Genomic DNA, 20,903 nt, shown 5'->3' with positions numbered 1-20,903 from the left:
TAAGGACGAAGAGGGAAGAAACAAGATTTTGGAGGCTGAAGAAGATATTGGGCTGAGAAGGGAGGTTGGAAGGAAACAACAGCAGGAGGTTGGAGGACAGAAATAGAAAGAGGTTGGTTGGAAATGCCCGACGTTGTTGGAGGACACAGAAGAGATAGAAGAGAGGTTGGAAGGACTAAAATATATGGAGGAGGGAAAAGAAGATACTGAGGGAGAAAAGGCAGGCTTGAAGGAGGAATCGAGAGCTGTTTCGGAAAACTTCTGAGGGAGTGTTGGAGGAAGCTCAGACACAGGTCAATGCAACCCCTAAACAGTTTGAGTTTGAGAGGTGTGGCGGTATGAGCATGTGGCGGATCTTTGAGGATGTACGAGAGGAGAGACACTGGAGTGGATAGAAAGTGCAGAAGAGGGGCCTCTAGTCACGAGAACATGGTGGCCAGTTGAGGAGGAAAGAGGTTGGGACATGGGGAAACAGTATCAAGACACTGAGAAAGTAAATTTGTGAGAGAATAGCCATGAAGCATTTAGACTCCCCCTAGAAAGCCTGCCTTACGGTGGACATTGTGGAGTTTTGTCCATTAGCATATCCCAACTTCTGCAATTGAACAGACCTAATGGACAGTTACACATAGGGCCAAAAACTCCAGGAAAGCGAAGACCTAAAATGGAGGTTGAAAAGTAGAGGCCCAGATACAGTGAACCAAAGAGGGAAAGATTAAGTGTGAGGGATGTCTACAAGCCTAAAATCTGTGAGTGACTAACCCGATTATCTGCATCGGGAAGGATTAAAATTTGCAACATTAAAGATGTCAACTACTACAAGCACGGAGAAGCCATCCTGCCATAGTCACTGAAATGTTACTTTACAGGTTTCTAGATTTGGAACAACCTTGTGGCTAACCCTAAGAAACCTTTGTTGAACTATAATTTATAATGTCTGCCTCAAGTTGCTACTACTCAGCTTTGTGAAATATGGTGTCACAAGTGAGATCAATGGGGGCAGGACCCAGAAAGGCCACCATGCCTACTTCTTCCACCATTAAAGGTTGTGAGGACCTCCTGGATGGCTACTCTTCCCTTTCCAGGCACTCAAGGCTCTCTTTAACCTTTGGCCTGTGCAGCATAGTGTTAAGAATAGGACCAAGAGGAGATGTCCCACACAAGGCCCTACAAAAACAGAGCACCCGTGAGGAACTCCAGCATTTGGGCTTCCACCAGTTGCATACAAAGTGAAGTCTGAACACCTTATTAGGGCAAAGAGCACCATACAGGGTTGCAGTTGCCGTCTGCCATTGTACTTGTACCCATGATGGCATCTAGCGAAACATAAATCAGGCAGGCAACACTGATGCTGACCCCGAAGTAAAAGAATACTACTTCTAGGCTCACTGTCAGAAGAACTTGTGCACTTCACCAGAATTTTTTGGCCCAGGCCCCATCAGCAAGTCAATTAGTTTTGCAAATATTGTGCCATTTGTTAGAAGACTTTTCAAATACATGTTGGGCGTGCCTTCTTATAGCCTCTCTCTATAATGTATGTCTTTTTTTTAGATTAGGTATGGGCATTATGGGACCCCGGAGTCCTACCGAATTAGAGAACAGATTTATTTTATTTATTGGTCACTTGTTAGGCACTTATACAATTAGCAACACAACTGTTTCAAAGCGCCCACAGGGCAACAGGGTGGGGACAGGGGAAGGCAGAACATCTATTACAACAAAGATAATTGAATGAATAGTACAAACAAATAGTGAGAATAACAGGGAGGGGAGACAAACCTACTATGCCTTGTGAGTGTTCAGAACGTGCAAGTACAGAGGGGAGGGGGGAAAGGGATAGGTGCTGTGGTGCTCATGGAGAAGTGCTCGGAGTGAAGTGCTAACAAGAGAAGAATGTAAGTGCAACCTCCCATGGAGGGCGTGATCCTTGTTAAGACGGATTTCTGAACTCTGTCCTGGTGGCGCAGAAGTTCAGAAGGCCAACCTAATTACTTGGAACAGGGTAACCTCTGGACAAGCCAGACCAATCAAGGTAGCGATCGCGGCAGTCAAGACTAGGTCTCAAGAGGGGTGAGGGTGACTGAAAGCCCGCAATGAGCACACAAAGCAAGAGCGCTTACAAACTACTCCAAACAGTTGTTATATCAAAAATAGATACACATTTATTTTAAGGCCTTTAAAATAATGACCGTAGCGAGAAAATCTCAATATCACAATATTAAACCAACACATACCATATCAACACAATATATATACAAATACACAGTCGCAAGCGTTTAAAGCACGAAATATGTAGTCCACCTGAAAGGAAAGGAAAACAGGCAGTGCGATAACGCTTTAGACTCAGTTCGCCTTCAGAGGCACCTAACTAGATGGAAGTCCGAGCCCTGCGAAGAGTGGAGCCTTGTGCTCAAAGTACCTGCCACGCCGGTGCCAACGGGCAAAAGGGGAAGCTCTTCGGAGGAAGTCAGGCAGTTCGGGTTAGTGCACAGCAGAAGGAGAACAGGTTCCGCAACTCAAGCGCAGCCTCCACAGCGGGCAGAAGCAGAGCGCGAGTACGGACAAAAGGGTGCTGTTTTTACACAGCAGGGAAAAGCAATGGGATACTGCAGGAGGGCGACCAGATCCTAGCTAAACTACTCACCGGTCCCCGAAGCAAGCAGACCCAGGCTTCTCCACGTTAGTTTCAGCAGCTGGCAGGTTCAGAAGAGCAGGGAACGCCTCGTAGTCGTGTAGAGCAAAAAGACGTCCCAATCGACGAAACCAGCACAGTTTGTTGCCGCAGCAGGACAACGGAGCGGCCGTGTGTATTTGAGCCAAATGTACACTCCTCCCTTCAGACTTGGGAACGCCAAGTGTACGAAGCGTGGGAGAGTGACAAGGACTCGAAATACAACACAACCTGGCGGCGGTTACAGAGCAGGACTCCCTTGTAAGCTGGTCAGTCAACTGGATGGCCCAGAGACACTTCCGAAGGCTTACTTGGCAGGAGATGATGAAGTCGCCGGGAATAGCTGTTCCTGCTATTCCAAAGGTCGAAGCACCAGTACAGGCCTTCTGGTTCGATCAAAGGAGGAAAGGGTTTCACAGGACGACAGCAGTGCAAAGGAGGAGTCCTTCAGCGGGTCACCAGCGATTCCTCGGTCCAGCCTCTTGGTTGCAGGATACTTGGCTCCTGTATTCCTTCGTTCGTGAGAACTCAGGAGATCGACCTGGTAGTGGTGTTTCCAGCCCCCTCTTATCCACGGTTCCCTTCGCGCCAAAACGGAGGGGAGCCAATGGGAGATCCGCTCATCAACACACACACACCATATGTGGACCAATCACGGACCACGGTGGTCCCAGGCATTCACACTACCCTAGACTCTCTGGCACCCAGGATGTGTATTGGGACCAGACATCCCAGCCCACACCCTGGAGGCACACAAACGACATGTAAAAGCCCGCGAAAGCAACCAGGTTTCGCGGGAAAGTACATGCCCAAATAAGGAAGGCCCCGGGTCGCTCGACCTGGGGAAGGTGAAGGGAGCAAGACGGTCAGTGGACAAGACAAAGGAGCCTCGTGGTCTGGCCATTTTGGGAGCCAGGCCACCATTTTGGGTTCAGTGCGAAAAACGTGCTCAGAACGCCAAAAGGAGCTCAAAATAAACAAAACGATTGCTGCCACCATTCGAGTCCCTGAATGACTTGCACCGATCAAATACCATCCTAAAAGAGTATCTAGGGCCTGTAGAAGGCTAGAGACCCAAGAGAGCTGTAACTTAGCTTACAGTGCCCTCTTGTGTCATGTTGCACGAAAGCCGCAACACGATAAAAGAAACTACGGGAAACAGCGTTCCCCGGTACTGACTGTCTTAAGGGCATGTCAGTTTCCCCGTAAGAAGGAGCGAAAGCCCAGAGGAGTGCAGCAGAAGGCTGCACTTCTCTGGCAAAGTCAAGAACAAGGTGCAAAACAACAGCAAAAAGTTTAGGGGTTGCCACATGGAAGGAAAATTACCTACAATTACGAAATCTTTCCTAACAATCCTAAGTAAGTGCAGTAAAATAGACAACTGCTGGGATGAGGGATGTGGGGGCTAAGGGCCCTGGGGATACATAAGGGCCCTGCACATCTGTCACGCTACTATATGATTAGCAGGGAAGAGAGGAGGAGAAGGAAGAGGAAAAGAGAAAGGTCTTGAGGCTTTTCGGTAACTTAAGGAGGTCCTGCTCAAGACAGAGAGGGAGAGGAGGTTGTTCCACAGGAGGGAGCCTGCCGAGAAAAGTGATCGACCACCTGCTCTCGATTTAGAAAAATGCTTCACACGCAGGGAGTTGGTGTCAGAGAAACGTAGGAGTCTAGAATGGGAGTATTTAGGCAGTAAGCGTTGAAGATAGAGTGGTCCCTAGCCCCAGAAAGCCTTGTGGATGATACAGAGGGATTTGAATGTAATCCGTGCTAAGACCAGGAGCCAGTGAAGGCTTTGTAGGGCAGCAGAGATGCAATCCCTGGGCTTGAGGCCAAGGATAAGTCTCGCTGCCGGATTCTGGGTTAGCTGGAGGGGTCACATGGTTGAAGGAGGAACATTAAAGGAGGAGGCTATTGCAATAGTATAGCCTGGAGAGAACCAGAGCATGGGTAACATTAAGTCTCTGGAGGAAGGAGAGGAAGGGTAGAGTTCCTTTGAGAAGGAAGAGCTGAAAGTGGGACTTCTTGACAGTGTCCTGAATATGAGGGATGAAGGAAAGAGGAATCGAAGAGGACTCAGATTCCTGGCTTCAGAGGAGAGGGCAGGGGGCCATGGAGAAAGGTATATGTTAAAGAGCCATGGTGAACGAATGGAGCCCTGGGCGACACCAGAGGTGGAGGAGGAAGCAGGAGAGGAGAAAGGGCCCAGAATAGTTTTGGAGAAACGGTCAGTTAAGAAGGAAGTAAGCCAGTCCAGCGCCAGCTCTAAGATACTGAGGGTGTCATGGAACCTTTTTATGAGGATGGAATGGTTCACTGTGTCAAATGCAGAAGAGAGATCAAGGAGGATGAGGACAGCAGGGGAGTTAGAGTCAAGGGATGCAAGCAGTTCTTCACAGGTGTTCAGAAGAGCAGTTTCCGTTCCTCTGGATGCTCGGAATCCAGACTGGTGGTCGTGTAGACCTCCAATAAGTTTGATATGAAAGTTTAGTTGGGGAGGGCCAACTTCTCAAGCAGTTTTCCCAGAAAAAGAGGGATGGAAATGGTGTGGCAGTTGGCTGGGCAGCAAGGGTCTTCAGAGGGTTTTTTAAGGAGGCAGACGAACAAGGGAGTGGTTGAGGGAGGATAGAAAAGAACCAGCAGCAAAGGAGTGGTTGCAGAGATCAGCAAGAGCAGGGTCGAGAGAGGAGATGTTGCCCTTGATGGTTCTGGATGAGCATGGGGCAACCTGTTTGGAAGAAACCTTCCTGGAGTTCACAACTTTGGTGACTTCTTTAAGGGAGACAGGAGGAAAGGAGGAAGGGGAAGGGAGAGTGGCGGGGGGAGGGTTGGGTTGGAAGAGTGCACGACAAGGCTATTCAGTACGTCCTGCGTTTTGCAAAGGGTCTGGGAAGAAGTAGGGACAGAAGATACTGTGGCCGGGTTGGCAAGTTCCCTGCAGATTTTGAAGAGTTCAGCCGTGTTGTTGGACGCATTGGAAACTCGTGCCTGAATGTGGGCTCTTTTTTTGGCACAGATGGAGGGATTGTAATGTTGGATTGTAATGTCTCTGGATCAGTTGGCAGGCCAGTTTGTCAGAGGGTGAGCCTAAAGTGTGCCACTTCCGTTCAGCAGCCCTGCAAGTTCAGAGTCGTACCAGGTGTTACGCTTGGAGGCAGGTTTCAGGCGGATCCTCATGTCTGGGGCAGGAGATAAGGGTGTTGGTAACTGACAGATATAGGTTGCTGAGGGCAGAATCAGTGGTAGAGTCTGTGTTGGGTGGGCAAGGGGGAATGAATGTGGAACAGAAGGCAGCAGCTGACACTCGTTTCATCGGACGGATGTTCGTGAACGAGTTTGGCAGAGCTTTATGATGAGTTGTCACAGGGCCATAGGGACCCAGGTGAGAGGTGAGGAGAGAGTGGTCATACCAGGAGAGAGAGGTGACCAGGGGAGTAGAGAGAGTGAGGGTGGAGTGGAGGATAGAGTCTAGCGTGTGTCCAGCAGAATGGGTAGAGCCAGAGGGAAGAATGGAGAGGGATAGGGAGGAACAGAGGTCAGTGAAGAAGGTGGTTGCTGTGCAAGGGAGTCTAGGTGGATGTTGAAGTCACCTAGTAGTAGCAGGTTGGAGGTGGTAGAGAGTAGGCAGGAACAGAAGTCCAGAGAGGAACAGAGAAGAAGTGCCTGGGGGCCAAGTAGATGGTAGCAATGGTCAAGGTGGAGGAAGGAGAGATTACCAATTTGCATACTAGACTCTCAAAGGACGACTAGGGATGAGTGGGTAGGATGGAAGAAGGAATCCACTCTAGAAAGATTAAGGCAACCCCACTGCCAGCACGGTGGGGTCGGGGCTTTGAGGTGATCTTAAAGCTGTCGGGTAGGAGTGATTCAAAGGAAGTAACTGAGCTGGCAAAGTATGTCCAGGTCAGTGTCTTCAAGGAGAAGGAAGATGTCAGCAGAGTGTTTGATGGCTGAGCCTGAGTTGAGGGCCGCCAGGTGGAGCTGATCACTGACTTTGAAGATTTTTTGAGGCCAAGTGTCGGGGTGTGGGGCTTCCGTCAGGAGTGGAGGAGTAGAGGGGATGAAACGGGGAGAGGCAGGGGAAGGAAGGAAATTGATGAGAGAAGGCAAGATCCAGTTAAAGAGAAGGAGGTTGGCCTGAGGGCCTTGAACCAGGACCGTGCCTGTGAGGTAGACATTGATGCAGCTGCGAGATCAGAAAAAGCCCGCAAAGAGGACTTCCCACTTGGTGCTGCCATTAATGGATGTGGAAGAGTAATGTGGGAGAGTGGCACTGAGTGGCATATGAGAGGTCCAAAGGTCAGGAGATGGGACAGAGAAGAGGATGTCAGTGAAGATTTCTCTTGAGGATGAACTGACATAGGCGTTGAAATGTGCGTTCCCAATGCCGAACCTCAGGAACCTACCTGTGCCTCTGGTGAATTGGAACATGGAAGTAGGCATCCTGCAGGTTCACCAAAACTAACCAGTCTGGGATTTACAGAGCCTGGAGAATTTATTGCAAGGTTATCATCCTGAATTTTTCCTTCTTCAGGAACTTGTTCAATCCCCTTGAGGTCCAGGATGAGATGAAGTCCTCAACCTTCTTGGGTGCCAAGAAATAACAAGAGTACCATACCATTCCTCTCCTGAATCAGGACCTCTTCCACCGCTCCCTCCAACTCCTCCTTGAGTTCTGGTTCCAAGTCCGAGTTAGAGAGTTGTAGGCCGTCTGTTCAGAGGCCTGGGAAGGAAGGGGGACAGTAACTTTGGTCAGCCAACTGACGCACCCAAGCATCGCAGGTGATCCCCTGCCACCTGTGGTAATGCTCAGAGACTCTTCCCCCCACCAGGTGTAGTTTGGGGGAAGACTTCAAAGAGGCTTCAAGGAAGGTGCCGCTGCTGATGCCTAGGTTAAAGCCAACTGACTTGTTGACACTCCGCTGCACTTGCCGTTTCTGTGCTTGCTTAGCCTGAGGCAAAAGTGCTTTTCTCATAGTGGGGTATAGCAGCAGGAACCCCTTCGTGGGGTATGCTGTTGGACTGCCAGCCCTAGAGAATTAGCAATATCTTCAGACTCTAAATTCTTCTAGAAACTCAGGCCTTTCAGGACAAGGAGATGCTCCTCATTGAAGGCTAAGTCCAAGTGTTTCGTTTGAACCGCCAGAGAAAACCCTCACACTAGTAGGTAAGCAGCCCCATGAAGATATGCTGACGTCCCCATGGACGTGCTGACACAATCAGCTGCATCTAAACCAGTTTGAAGGGCCTGACAGTCAACCTCCTTCCAATCATTTACAATTTCCAGGAAGCCCTCTTCGATCGCTCACTCTAGTAAATGTTATGTTGAGTTATACCGTTCACTGCTACCATTTGCAGGTCTCCAGGCACTCAAATGGCTCTGTAAGAAAGTGGGTGGAGTAGGTTAGTGAGGGAAGAGAGATAGGATAGAGGTTGTGCTCTTCTGTAGGTGCTTGCATAACAAGGAGAAACTGGCATCTGTGCATGTCGACTTTCTAAGTGTGCTTGGATTGTGTGCACTGGGGTTATTGTGTCCGGAGGGTTATGTCCAGTGTCTGGGTTGTTTGGTTGTTGTAGTTTGTTCATTTGGTGGATGTGTGGGTTGTATGTAGAAAGACTGGCCCATTAGGGTGTGTGTGGTATGTGGGAGGTATGCTGAGAGAAGCGAGGAACAGGGGTGGTTTGTAGTTAGTACAATGTGGTTGTTTTATTGTTGGTTCCAGGATCCATACTATCCCCTGATTACCTTGGGTTCGGGCTAAGAGTGTGGGAGGTGCCTGTTTTTATGCTAGTCTGGGTGAGTACAATAGCCAGTTTTCAGTTGTTTTCCAAGGTTAGGTGATCTTCTGTCGTTCTCATTTCCTTCAGGATGGAGTTCCATAGATTGCTTATCAAACGGGAAAATGTAGATCCTCCCAATGTACAATTCTCGTAGTGTTTAGTTTTGATTTTGAGATCATGCTCGATCTTAAGTTTCTTCCAGGTTGGTAGCGGTTGATTTTGGCTTGGAGAAATTTGGCTCCATGTCTGCGTAGTGATTTGAGAGCAATGCAGAGGGCTTTGAAGTTAATTATTTTTTACTGACGTCAGTGCAGGCTTCTCAGGGCTGGCGTGATATGGTCTTGCTGCAGTATTTTGGATGCATTGGAGTATTTTTTTTATAGATGTTCTGGCATTCCAAGGTAGAGGCCGTTTGCGTAGTCACAGGAGGTAGAAGCATTTCTTTGCTATTGCATTGACTTGTGGTTCTAGTGAAAGCATGTTGTCCATGAGTATTCCCATGCTTTTTATCAGAGTGGATGTCTCCAGTTGGGTTCCCATGCATGGTGGCCAGTCCAGGTGTGTGTGTGTGGCGTTATCCTCTGGGGGACGAGATAATTATTTATGTTTTGGTCGGGTTTAGTTTGAGATTGTTGATTGCCATCCAGGTGTATGTCTATGAGGCATTTGTTCAGGGTGTTTTTGGGGGTCTTGGGTTGAGATCATCTTGCAGATGAGGTGGGTATTGTCTGCATAGTTGTAGTCGGTCAGTCCATGGGTTTGAATGAGTTTCATTGGGGGGACATGTTGAATAGTAGTGGGTAGAGGCTAGATCCTTGAGATATGCTGTATCTGATGTAAGTGATGTTTTTGGTGTTGGATGTAAATGGCGGGAAGTATGTTTTTTGTGTTTGGTTGGAAAGATTTTGGCAATTTTAGAGCAGAGTCTTTTATGCAACATTCCTCCAGTCTCTGGATTAGTGTTGTGTGTCTGATTGTGTCGAAGGCGGCTGATATGTCCAGTAGTATGAGGGCCGATCGGGTGCTGTTGTATGCGTTTATTTTTAGGTCGTCCCATATGGATAGAAGTGCTGATTCCGTTATGCTCATGGGTCTGAAGCAGACTTGGGAGTGGTTGAGTGTTCGTTGGTTTCTACATGGTTGAGTAGTAGTTTGTAGATGTGGTTCTCTGGTAGTTTCACTCGATAGGGTAGATTCGATATAGGTTTGTAGTTGGTGTGGTCTTCCACATTTCCTGTTTTTCTTTGTTTGCAGGGGCCTGATGCATGCCGATTTGATGGTTTTAGGTACTGTTCCTGTGTTTAGGGATAGGTTCATCAGTACCCAGAAGTATGATGCTGGAGTTCTGTGGTTGAGAGTTTTGGCAAAGTTGGTGTCTTATTAGTTTGTTGAAGGTTTCTTCATCTAAGGGTTCGAATCAGTGAAGTGTTGTTGGTGGTGTGCTGGTTTCTGGTAGTTCAGGATGTGTGTTAATTGTTGCACGGCTTGCGTCAAAGGTCTGTTGAATTGGTCTTAGGTGGTTTGTGATGTTGTCACATAGGGATTGTGATGGTGTGACACATTTGTTGCACAATGTTGGATTTTTGATTTCCTTAATGATTTTGAATAGGTCTTTTTGGGGGTTTGTTGTGGATTGCATTCTTGTGGTGTAGTATGCTTTTTTTGCTTTAAGAACTGCTGATTTATGCATTGTGAGTTGTGGTTGGTATTTGTTTTTGTCTGATTAATTGTAATGGTTTCTCCAGTTTGCAGTGATTTTTTCAGAGTTCCCTCAGTTTTTCTGTGAAGCATCTTGCTACCATTTAATTTGCAGTGGCTTTGAAGGGTGTTGGAGGTGCTAATTGGTCTATGGCCTCTGTGGTCCAGGTGTCAATATTTTCTTTTGTCGAGTCTGGAGTCAATCAGTTTAGCTGGGGGATGTTTGGTTGGTTGATTCCTTTAGTTCTGTTAAGGATTCCGGGTCAAGATACATCCAGTTTCTTTTGTTAGTAGTATGTAGTATTGCACTTCTGGAAAATATGCGGTTTATGATTTTGACAGTGAATTGGATCAAGTTGGGATCATTCCATATGATCGGTACCAGTGAGGCAGTGGATGAGAGTCGATTTATTCAGAAAATTGCATCCAAGCTGTGTCCAGCACAGTGGGGGGGGGGGTCCTTTCACTATTTGTTTGAAGTGGAATGTTTCCAGTAGGGTGATGAGGGAGTTTGCTGTGGTTTCTCTTTCGAACCAGATATTGAAATACCCCAATAAATTCCTTTTCCAACAATACAAAGACAATACAGTCACCACTTCCCATCCAGAACTTGTTTTTACTAACGGGAAGTAGGACAATGTAAAACGGTTTTCTAAAGCTATCAAAAATAGACATATTGGCGCCTTTTTAGATGTAGCAAACACTGTCACAGTGTTCGGCGCCAATCTGCCTATTTTTGATAGCTTTGCGCAAACCGTTTTACATTGTCCTACTTCCTGTTAGTAAAAACAAATTCTGTATGGGAAGTGGTGACTGTATTGTCTGTGTTGTTGGATAAGGAATTTATCCTCTTCCTTTGTGTTTGTGTCATTTTAACCCTAGCAATCCAGGGCGAGTGTGACAATCAATGGGCTATTAAAGGATTGTTTACCCCATTAGATGCCACATGAGTGCCTAAAAAGGAAGAATATATCCTTTTTACCTTCCGTGGTGTGCTTTTTCTTTTACTTGTAGTCTCTTTCGATTTAAACAAATCTGGAAGAGAGTGGTATAGGATTTACAAGACTGAATGTGTTACAAACCATAGAAGTTGGTAATTTCACTCTTATTCTGTCACTACTAGACAGGCGTTGTAACACTGCAACCTAGTTGAGAGTGCACAGTAGGCAGGGATAGTATCTCTTTTTCGCTTATCCTTCTGTCTTCTGTCACAGCCTTATTTCTACCCTAATACAAACTAGAGTCCTTATCACAGTTTTTCTTGGGTTTGGTCTTACCAACTGGACCTCTTTTGGGTCTTTTCTGGCTGCTAATAGCCTATAACACAGATGTGTGTGGCCTACTCTTTTGTGTGAACGTTATCTACTAAGGGCAATACCCTGTTAACCTTGTAGAATTTGCCCCCTTGTTTAGTTATGATGCAGATCAGGAGTAAGAGTAAGTTAGCTTGGTCATTGAGCTTGATGTTCATTAGGAGTGATCATAGTCTTCTATGTCAGTTGGGGGGGGATTGGTGTGGCACAGATGTGGTCTGTGTGCGCCATCGTGATTCCACCTCCTCTTTGTTTTTCTCTTTTGGAGTGTATTAGTTTGAAGTTGTATGGTATGGCTTCGGGGACCATTGTTTTTTAACTGACCGATAGTCGTGTTTCTGTGAAAAAGAGTGCATCAGTGCCACCCTCGGTTAGGAGGTCATAGATTTCAGTTTCGTGTTTGGCCATGGATCTTGAGTAAGCTTCAGTGGAAAGTGTGATGCTGTTTGCTGATACTGTGGTTGGGGCTTCTGTTTCTTCATTGAGGAGTTAAATTAAATTGAGGGATAGGTTTCTTTGTTCTTGTTCCTAGTAGTGTTTGGTTTTGTGTGTGTGGTATTTTTTTCCAGTCTTTTGTTAAGGGGTGTGGGTGGTTATGGATTCTAGATTGGCTCCGATTCTTGTTGGGGTCTTTGCAAAAAATATCTTTGCAGCTGCTGGGTTCTGTCGAATGTGGTGTGCAGTTTGGTGGCAGAGTTTGTTTGGGTCCTTGCGTGTCGACGCTTACAACACCACATCCCACAACATATATGAAAATGTAGCAAATGTGAAGGCATTATGAAGCAAGACACACACAACAGATTCAAAGTTCAAACAGAATTGTTTTATTAACTTAAATGTCAGGATGGTTGAAGGCCTAACATGCCCTATACTAAGGTGGGATTTCCCTACCTAAAGAAACTAAGGAAAGTCAAAAAGTTCAACTTAAAAGTCTGTTTGTGTTGAAAACCTATACTTGCCCTCACAACTAAAGCTAAACAATGTGTACGGATATCAGCAACAAAAGAAAGAGTTTTCAAAATAAAGTTTAGAGCTTCTTCCATCTCCTGGCTTACATTTCAGCTCCCCTTCCCCAAGTTCAAGACAGTTTCACCAATCCTCAGGGTTCCCTTCCCCCAAGTGCAATACAATTTCACAAATCCTTGGGGTTCCATTCCCCAAGTTCAAGACAGTCAACTTGTACTGATTCTCAATCTTTAAATGTTCAAAAACAGCTCCAAACCAGCTTTACACTCCTGGTTTCTTAATATTTAAATCACATTGCTTTCTCTTGTTTCACTTCAACAGCCTCTTTGACTTTCATCAGTGGGGGTTTCCCTGGTCTAGGCGCAGTTGTCAGACCACACGGTCCACCCATTACAGGTTGCACAACCAGGAACCCTATGCTCTCTAGCCCAAACAGGTTCTTCTGTATCTGTACCAGAGTGATGGTTTACACTGACTTGGTTTCTCCTCATCAGCCTCTTGGCTTTGCCATAACGCGTTTCTTCCTTTGTCAGTCTCTGGCCTTGCCCCAATGTAATTTCACATATAGCTCACTTATTCCTTCATGACCTTGCTTTCAAGCTCTCTTGTAATCTTCCATACTTTCTCCCTTCTGTGTTTCAAACGACCCGTGCTTATTTTTCAAATGGCTAGTATATGAATTTCACACACCCTTGTCATCGGGTCATAGTTTTGCCAAAAGCTTTCATTCAGTTCGGTATTCAATATATGTGATCTGTTAACCTGCTACTTGCACGTTATCTTGTCACTATTTGTCTCTCAACCCATTGATATGGGTTTATTTCAATTTGCACATGCTTTTTCATTCATTCAGCCGTTAATTTCAGTTTCCCCACATCCCCCAGGAGCGCCCTGGTTCGAGGGATCATCCGTCTCCACTCACTGGTCCCTGGTGTCTCCTCCTGTCAGCTGTGCTTTCGGTTTTGGCTCTGTCAAAATGTGTTCCTTTGACCGTGAGCCCCACTTTCCCCTCAGTCTCTCTCCGTCTCTTGCCGACAGCTCCACTCTCTCTCTGCAGACCCTGTCGGTCGCCTTGCTTCTTTCTTCTGCATCTGCAGCTTTGGCTGCGAACCTCCGACCAATGAGTCTCCCACAGCTGTGGTCTTCTCGCGGCCTGCCTGGCCCTTGGCTCCACAGCTTCTTGGGATCGTCTGCCAGCATCCTGGCTCACCTGCAGGAGCCACCTCGGCTCCCTCCTCACACACAGGATTCCCTGCTGGACTCTTTGCTGCTTGTCTCCCTTTTTATGCACCAAAGACCATGTGACCGGTTGCAGGTGTGAGTCCCAAATATTAATTGCCTGACTGCACGTAGTGGAAGACTTGAGACATGTCTGACCTTTGAAACACTATAGGCCTCTTTGTCGTCTCAGTACTTGAGTGGTGAAATGACTTACACTACTTCTAGTCACCTCTTCGTCACCCCAGTACTATAGTGGGTTGAATGCAGGAAAATAATGGGAGATGGCGGATACCATGTCTCCCCTGTGGATATCTTCTCCCCAAGGACCCTCCATCCAGGTGATCCTCCCTCGCTTCACCCCCAGGGTCAGGATCCAAAAGTGATGGCCTTTCCTTGGCTGCCTGAGAAGACGATCCAAGGGGAGTAGGTGTGAGGCTACCCTGGAGTTACTCACAAAAGCACAGGAGGAGTTTGGTTCTGTGTAACCTGGATGTTTGTGAAATGATAAATACCTCCTCATTCCCTGAAAAGGAATGGATGGTCGACAATAACTTGTTATTAATAATTTGCTGCATGACCAATGTATGTGTTAATGCTAGTAAGAATTGTGTTGCTTTAAAATGATAAAATATGCTCACTTTATATGATGTGCAAGTGCTGCTTTTTACATGTCTGTTTTATGTCTGCATGATTGGATAACATAGCCTTATCAATCTACAATTCAGAGTGATGGTGCTAAGCTGGAGCATGAATAGCTGAAGTCCTAAAACAATTTTACAAAACAAGGGGAAAAACAAGCAAAACCACCTACAATTAACAGATTTCCTAATGGCAAATAATTAATTGCCAGCAAACCCTTTTATGATCATTCACTGTGAGGGAAACCCGTGCAGTCATTCAACTATCCTCCATTTACTTTTGCAGAGTTAGAGCCAGTACCATCATACACCGTTTCTGCGTTAGAATATGAGCTCCATGTCCAGTGCGACTAACATCGAAGAAATGTTCTTCTCCAATACATTTATTATTCTAACTTGCTAGTTTCAGCAAATTGATTGTATCGGCAGGTAAACACCTTTGTAATACTTCTGGTAGATAGTCATTTACATTAAAAAAGGCACCTACTTGATGGGGACTCAAAACAGAATGACAGTGTGATTCAACACTCAACTCTCTTACCTGAACATCACGGAGCTCCAGTTCTCTGATGACAAAGTTCTCCAAATGATGAGATTTCAGCAGGATTAGTTGAAGGTTACCGTCTGCGACCATCATTGGTTTGCAAGGCACATCAGGCCAGTAACGGTGGCACTTGATTTTCCCGTCTTCAACTTCCTGAGTCATCATGGCAATTACAGTGCAGCCTTGTTCCCATGCCATTTGCCAGAAGTCAGGCACTGTATTTATTAGTGGGCCTTGTGTAGCGATATAAAAATATTCTTTAATGCCGACTGGAATACTGATGAAACTAGCATTTATGTACCCACAATCGGCTCCAAGGGGCACTCTGGTAGAATCATCTGAAACAGAAAACGATGTGAAAATACATGTCACAAATAGAGCACTGATGGCATATTCATAAATGGTGTTTTGTCCAAAAGCCACACACTCTCCTTCCGATCATACAAGTCTCAGAATCCTTCAAAAACAAATACTTGTGGCTTTTGTGTTGCCATAGGATTAGCATTTTCCAATGGCTGCCATAATGGTACTACCTGGGCATTGTATGCCAGTGCCTATCTAATGCTGAAACAAGAATCAAACCTGTAGACAATACTCGTTTTTAACAGGAAATTACTGCAAAGAGCAGATAAGGGGACACATATACTGCTTATAAATCAAGTGGCTAAAGGCATACTTGGCCAATACCTTTTTATTATACCAGGAATTAGTTCATAGCTGTAATTAAGCCAACATATTTCAAATGGCTGCTCAGAAAGCACAAAGCTACCTTAAAGAGATCCAGGGGTGGAGTGTTTTGGGCAGGAACACAGGGGACTTGTGAGTGGGTATGGCCAGAGGGAACAGCATGGCCATTGGTGGTCAATGAGTGGGTAAATAACCAAACAACTCCCACAAGCTCAGTATACCCCTCCTCACATCCCATCTCCATCCTATCTGTACATCAATGCAATCGTGTTCACTTTTAAGTGGCATTTATGTGCCATATAATATCCAAAACTAAAAAAGAGCAGAGAGAAGTTTATATTACATTTTAGATACACCAGCAGTACATAGTGGCAACTATGGCTGTTACACCCTGGCAAGGGGGCGGACATGGCGTGTAATGGCATGGCAGGCCTGATTGAACGAGGCCCTCTGCGAGGGCTGTGGGCCATTACCAGCCATGTCTGCCCCCCTACACCCACTGGGGGGCGTGAAAGCCGTTCGCACCCCGGGGTTCATCACAGGTGTGAATGGCTTTCCATTTTTCACCCTCGGGAGATTCGAACTGCTTGCGCAGGCAATCTTACGAGAAGGGAAAGAAATGAAGAAAAATGAAAAAAGATGGCTTCCGCCATAGGGAAAAGGGACCAAGTCCCTTTTCCATTTCTATGGCTGCAGCCGGAGCAGGAGGTGCGGCGGACCAGAGATAAAAGCTCTGGTCATGCAGGTAAGTGTGGAGAGAGGGGGAGGTGGGGGAGAGGTTTTGTTTGGTTCGAGGGTGTGGAGGCAGCCTCCCTGTTGCCTCCCAACATACAAAATAAAAAACATTTAATAATTGTGCCACCCCGTGAAGGGTCTCAGGTGGCTGGAACAGCTGATGGATAATGTACATTCTCACCCGCTGTGCAAGCCACCTGAATGGCCAATGGCCCTTCCCTGGGTGGGAAAGCAGCTAATGGCCCTTCCCTGGGTGCAAAAGCAGTTTCAGGCCCTTTGATAGTACCCAGAGTTTTGCTGGGCATGCACAGGGCAAAGACAAACATGGAGAAACTGATGCTTTTGGAACAATGTAGCCTCTTGCAGCTGGTACATACACATGTGCTACTGTGACAACAGTTCTTTCCATGAGCAGAGGTATAAAATGGTGGTTGTGTGAGGCAAAACAAAGTCTGTAAATATTGCAACTAGAACTTTCAGTTGCTCAACAGAAAGGGTCAGAAGGCCCATGATCACGTACAATTAAAGGCACAAAAAAGGTAGTCACTGTAGACAAATGACAAAATAAAAGGTAAAACATTCCAAAACAAAGGCATTCAAAGAAAAAGGAAAAGGGGGTAAAAACAAAGGGTGAAAAGCAAGGACAACAATTATTCAACATGAATGAGGTAAAAAAAAAAGGGGGAAACAATATAAACGAGGGGAAGCAGAGAAGTCAAGGGCACAAAAAAGCAAGGCTAAAAATTGCAAAATGAAAGCGGATAACACCAAGATTGAAAATATGTAGCAAAAATCAAGCCTAAAAAAGGGATGGGGGGGTAAATAAACAAGGAAAAAAGGAAACAGCCGACAAACCATAATAGCAAAGTAGCATATATAACACCACATCATCAGGGGCTTGCTTCTGATGGAATCTAAAAAATGGTGGACTCCTAGTTCCCTCAGTACCCTCCACACAAAAAAAGCATTTTCTGTACACACCAAAGGGTGTGCATTGTTATACCCTCAGACATAGCGGTCTTTACCAATTTCCCTCTAAGCCATCAATATGGCCTTACTTGGCATATTCCCAGTGTTCTGTACAACAACAAAAAGCAGTGTGCCATTAGAGTGGCTTATCCGTACAGCTTGGTCTTGCACATGGCTCACCCATCTAAGAGAGCTCGAAAAAGGAATTCCTAAATAGCTGTAACTGAAGACCCAGTGCATCTTCCTATTTTTACAGACAATTAGAAAATTCAGACTCTTTTTTTGTGCCCAGTGCCATCACCTTAGATTTTGATATATTAGGGATATCTCTTGCATCCATACACAGGGTAAATATATAATCTAAAGATTGCACCGCTTCGAGTATGAGCAGGTGCACTGCCTCATAAGGGCTACAGTGAGTAACAGCATCCAGAGTGTGGGTACATCTTGTACATAACTCAGCTTGCTCTCAAGGCTAATATATAAGTGATATATGAGGGGTCCGCACCCCCATCTAAATACAATGGGCGAAGACAGTTCACCTGCTTTACCAAATCTTTACTATCAGGAACAGATGTATGGCCTTTTCTGTGGTACTCAGGCCTTCACAAAACTCAAACCAGAGGGGAGATACTGAAAACAATTATTTAGACCATGCCAACATTCTGGAATGCAATAGTTTCTCAAATCAGTTTGGCAATTGCATCCAACAGGGAAATGGGAGAGTAAGAACAGGGGTTGCTATAATAACCTTCTTTGAAAATAGGGACAGGAATTGAATATTTCCAGCTAGCAAGTATAACTAGAACCTTGATGGCATCAGACAGGAAAGAATAGGAGCCCAAAAAGAAGGATCCTACCTATAAATGTCTAATGAACAAAGATGAAGGCCATACTCTTGAGGCTAGTGGTACCCATCCGGGCAGTTACAATATCACTTTGGCTAAATATCAGGTGAGGGGTATGCATATCCACTGTTGAGTCAGCATGGCGAGGCCCCTCACTGAACTGTTCAGCCAAATCTGCACCATACAGGGAATATTGCTGTTCTAATTCCTCACTGCATTGAGTACTGATGCACCTTTCATCAGCATGCTCCAGAATTCAGAGGAGTCCCTTGAGCTAAGTGTCTGGTTCAGGGTTTCCCAAGCCTGATGTGCCAGGCATTATCTCCCTAGGTGCATGGCCCTTTTGAATTATTTTCTCCTCAGCACAAGACTTTGGCTGGGATTCTAGGATAGGTTTCTTGAGCAAAATTAAAAGTGACTTTTTAACGTCCCTACAATCTTTAAAAAAAACCAAGAGAGTTTACTCTGACCACAAGAGCGGTGCAAGCTGCGATTAGTCAAAGTCATCTTACTTGAGAAAGTATTTTATCAAAGCCATGAATAGCATCCACTGGGTCCGCTGAGCAAAGCATGACCGCCACAATACATTGGTTCCTTGTTCTGGTGGAGGGCCAGCAGAGGCCATACTGCAGATCCTCCCATTTCAGCGCTCATCAGTTATTATTAATTTCTCCCACACTTGGTATAACATCATAAGATTTGTTGTTAGTTTCCATGAGAGATTTTAACACAAGGGTGTCATGATCACTTTCTTCACATGCAATGGTCACATGTTATTACTTCCATAGCCATCACGTTGAACAATTCCTCAATGCCGGTCATGAAATAATCAACTGAACTACTTCTTTGATTCCCACCATTACATGTATATTTTCCCGGGGTATCAGAGGTGGTTCTTCCATTAAGAATTCTGTTACCCATCTCATAATGTTTGTGCCAGAAACCATGCACGACGGCAATCATGTCTAGGATCACCCATAAAAGAACACTGCATCCCACAGCCTGCATCTTCCTCCGATTCAAACAAATCTAAAATCACACGAGGTGTCTAGTTTAAAATCAAAGTCCCTTCTCCAATGATAACCTTCCATGTTTTGTTATAGGGGTCTCCCCAGGGAGTATTTAAGAACACTAATACATGTTGCATGTGCAGAGTTAGAGTTTGTATTGTAGAAAACAAACAGAACTAGGTAATTCGTCTAGTTCTGAACCAATTTAATTGCAATAATATTTTGTGTTAGAGTGAGAAATGGTATTGATGTAATATTGAGCTTAAGGAATAACAGGCACCCTTTTTTTCTCACCTTTCCATAGGTCAGAAATACACGAAAACCCACCTAGATCTAAATGTTTGTCAAGCCAAGTCTTGTGAAGCATAATATTTGGACTCTCTCGTCCAATGTGCATAGGTATCCACGTACAAAGCGACCTGAGGTGGGATACACACTGGAAAGCAATCAAAGTCCAATGTAATAGAGCTGTTGGCACCATCCGTCAATTCATTAGTGAACAATGTGGGATTTCCATTGTGATCATTCTCTTACTTTATCAAACCAAAATTTGCTGGATCCTATTCTATGGTATCGAGATCAGCAAATATGGTGCTAAAACGAAATGTTATGAAGCATCTATATTGCGTAAACTGTTTTTCTTACCACAGTCTCTCCCAATTGAATATTTGTATCTAGAATTTTATCTTACTGATATTTTAGCCGACTCTATTGGGAAGATGGTAATGTTTTGTGACAATCTATTTAAACTGAAGAACAATACCATGATGGCAACTTTTCTCGAGGCATTTTGCTAAATTGATTATTGTAAGTCAATGGGGACCCTTGGCATGTTGATATGATATGATAGGTTATTTATAATGCGCTTAACACCCAGAGGTTTCTAACCGCAAACCCAGGGATCGAATCTGTGTTGCTCCGTGTCGTCTTGCTTTCTATCCTCCCAAGACAGATCTCCAAGAAATCCAAATGGAACAAGGGATGTTGTTGTAAAACAACAAATGGAGTAGTATATATGATTAAGTCTCGTTTAAAATCCACACTCCAAGCACATAGCAAAGAACACCACTTAGTGATTCTGGGAGTAATGCCACTGCATTTTGTGAGTACATATCTGAACAATCATCTAAACCAACGTACTTAACTGCATACCCCAGGGTTGGACTGGGACAAGAAATAGGCCCGGTCACCCAAAACAAAGTGTACCACACCTTGCCTCATGACCCTTGACCTCTGATGACATCCCCGGAAGTGATGTCATTTGACCCCGCCCCAAAGTGACATTCTGGGACGCGATGAAACACGACCTTTCACCCCTTGACAAAACAGAAAGTGGCATCAAATAGAATTGTTCCTACGTACACTAAATTACTGTGAATCCAAGCAGACATCCAAGGCAAAATGATAATATGTTATTGTATAGCACTTATGCATAATCTCTTTTTTATAGAACAAATATGCATACAATATCACCCAACCTGTGTTGGTACTCTTATCGACCTAAGAAGGATGAAAGGCGTTATATATATATATTTCCCAATTTATTTTCTTCCAAACCGGCCCAGGCATGGCCAGAAACCGGCCCCCACTCCCCAGGGATGATTTCAGCCCGTCCACGGGCCGAAAGGCAGAGAGGCCAATCCGACCCTGGCGTACCAAATTAGTGATATTGCTAGGTAGTATAGGAGATTAAAATTTAATATCAGCAAGGCCTTGATTAAACAAGGGACACAATATGGTATTCCACGTAACTCTAGTTTCTGTCGACTATGTGGTACTGATGACATCGAAAGTATTGAACATCTGTTAACAACTTGTGAAAGTC

At 45.2% G+C, this 20,903-nt stretch overlaps 1 protein-coding gene across 6 annotated transcripts in view; it reads right to left on the bottom strand.

Annotated features, from left to right (window-relative positions):
* Nucleotides 1-20,903, bottom strand: part of PTPN13 (protein tyrosine phosphatase non-receptor type 13) — a 1,388,150-nt gene that overhangs the window by 77,418 nt on the left and 1,289,829 nt on the right. For all 6 annotated transcript variants that reach the window (XM_069630435.1, XM_069630437.1, XM_069630436.1 and 3 more), the window contains one exon: nucleotides 14,827-15,167. In XM_069630435.1, coding sequence (XP_069486536.1) covers nucleotides 14,827-15,167 — 341 coding nt within the window. The remainder of the gene's footprint in view (nucleotides 1-14,826; nucleotides 15,168-20,903) is intronic.

The sequence above is a fragment of the Ambystoma mexicanum genome, chromosome 6q, assembly GCF_040938575.1.
Source record: "Ambystoma mexicanum isolate Mex_15411 chromosome 6q, UKY_AmexF1_1, whole genome shotgun sequence".
Taxonomy (NCBI): domain Eukaryota; kingdom Metazoa; phylum Chordata; class Amphibia; order Caudata; family Ambystomatidae; genus Ambystoma; species Ambystoma mexicanum.
The sequence above is the reverse complement of the archived record's forward strand: the minus strand, read 5'-3'. Positions and strand labels throughout refer to the sequence as shown.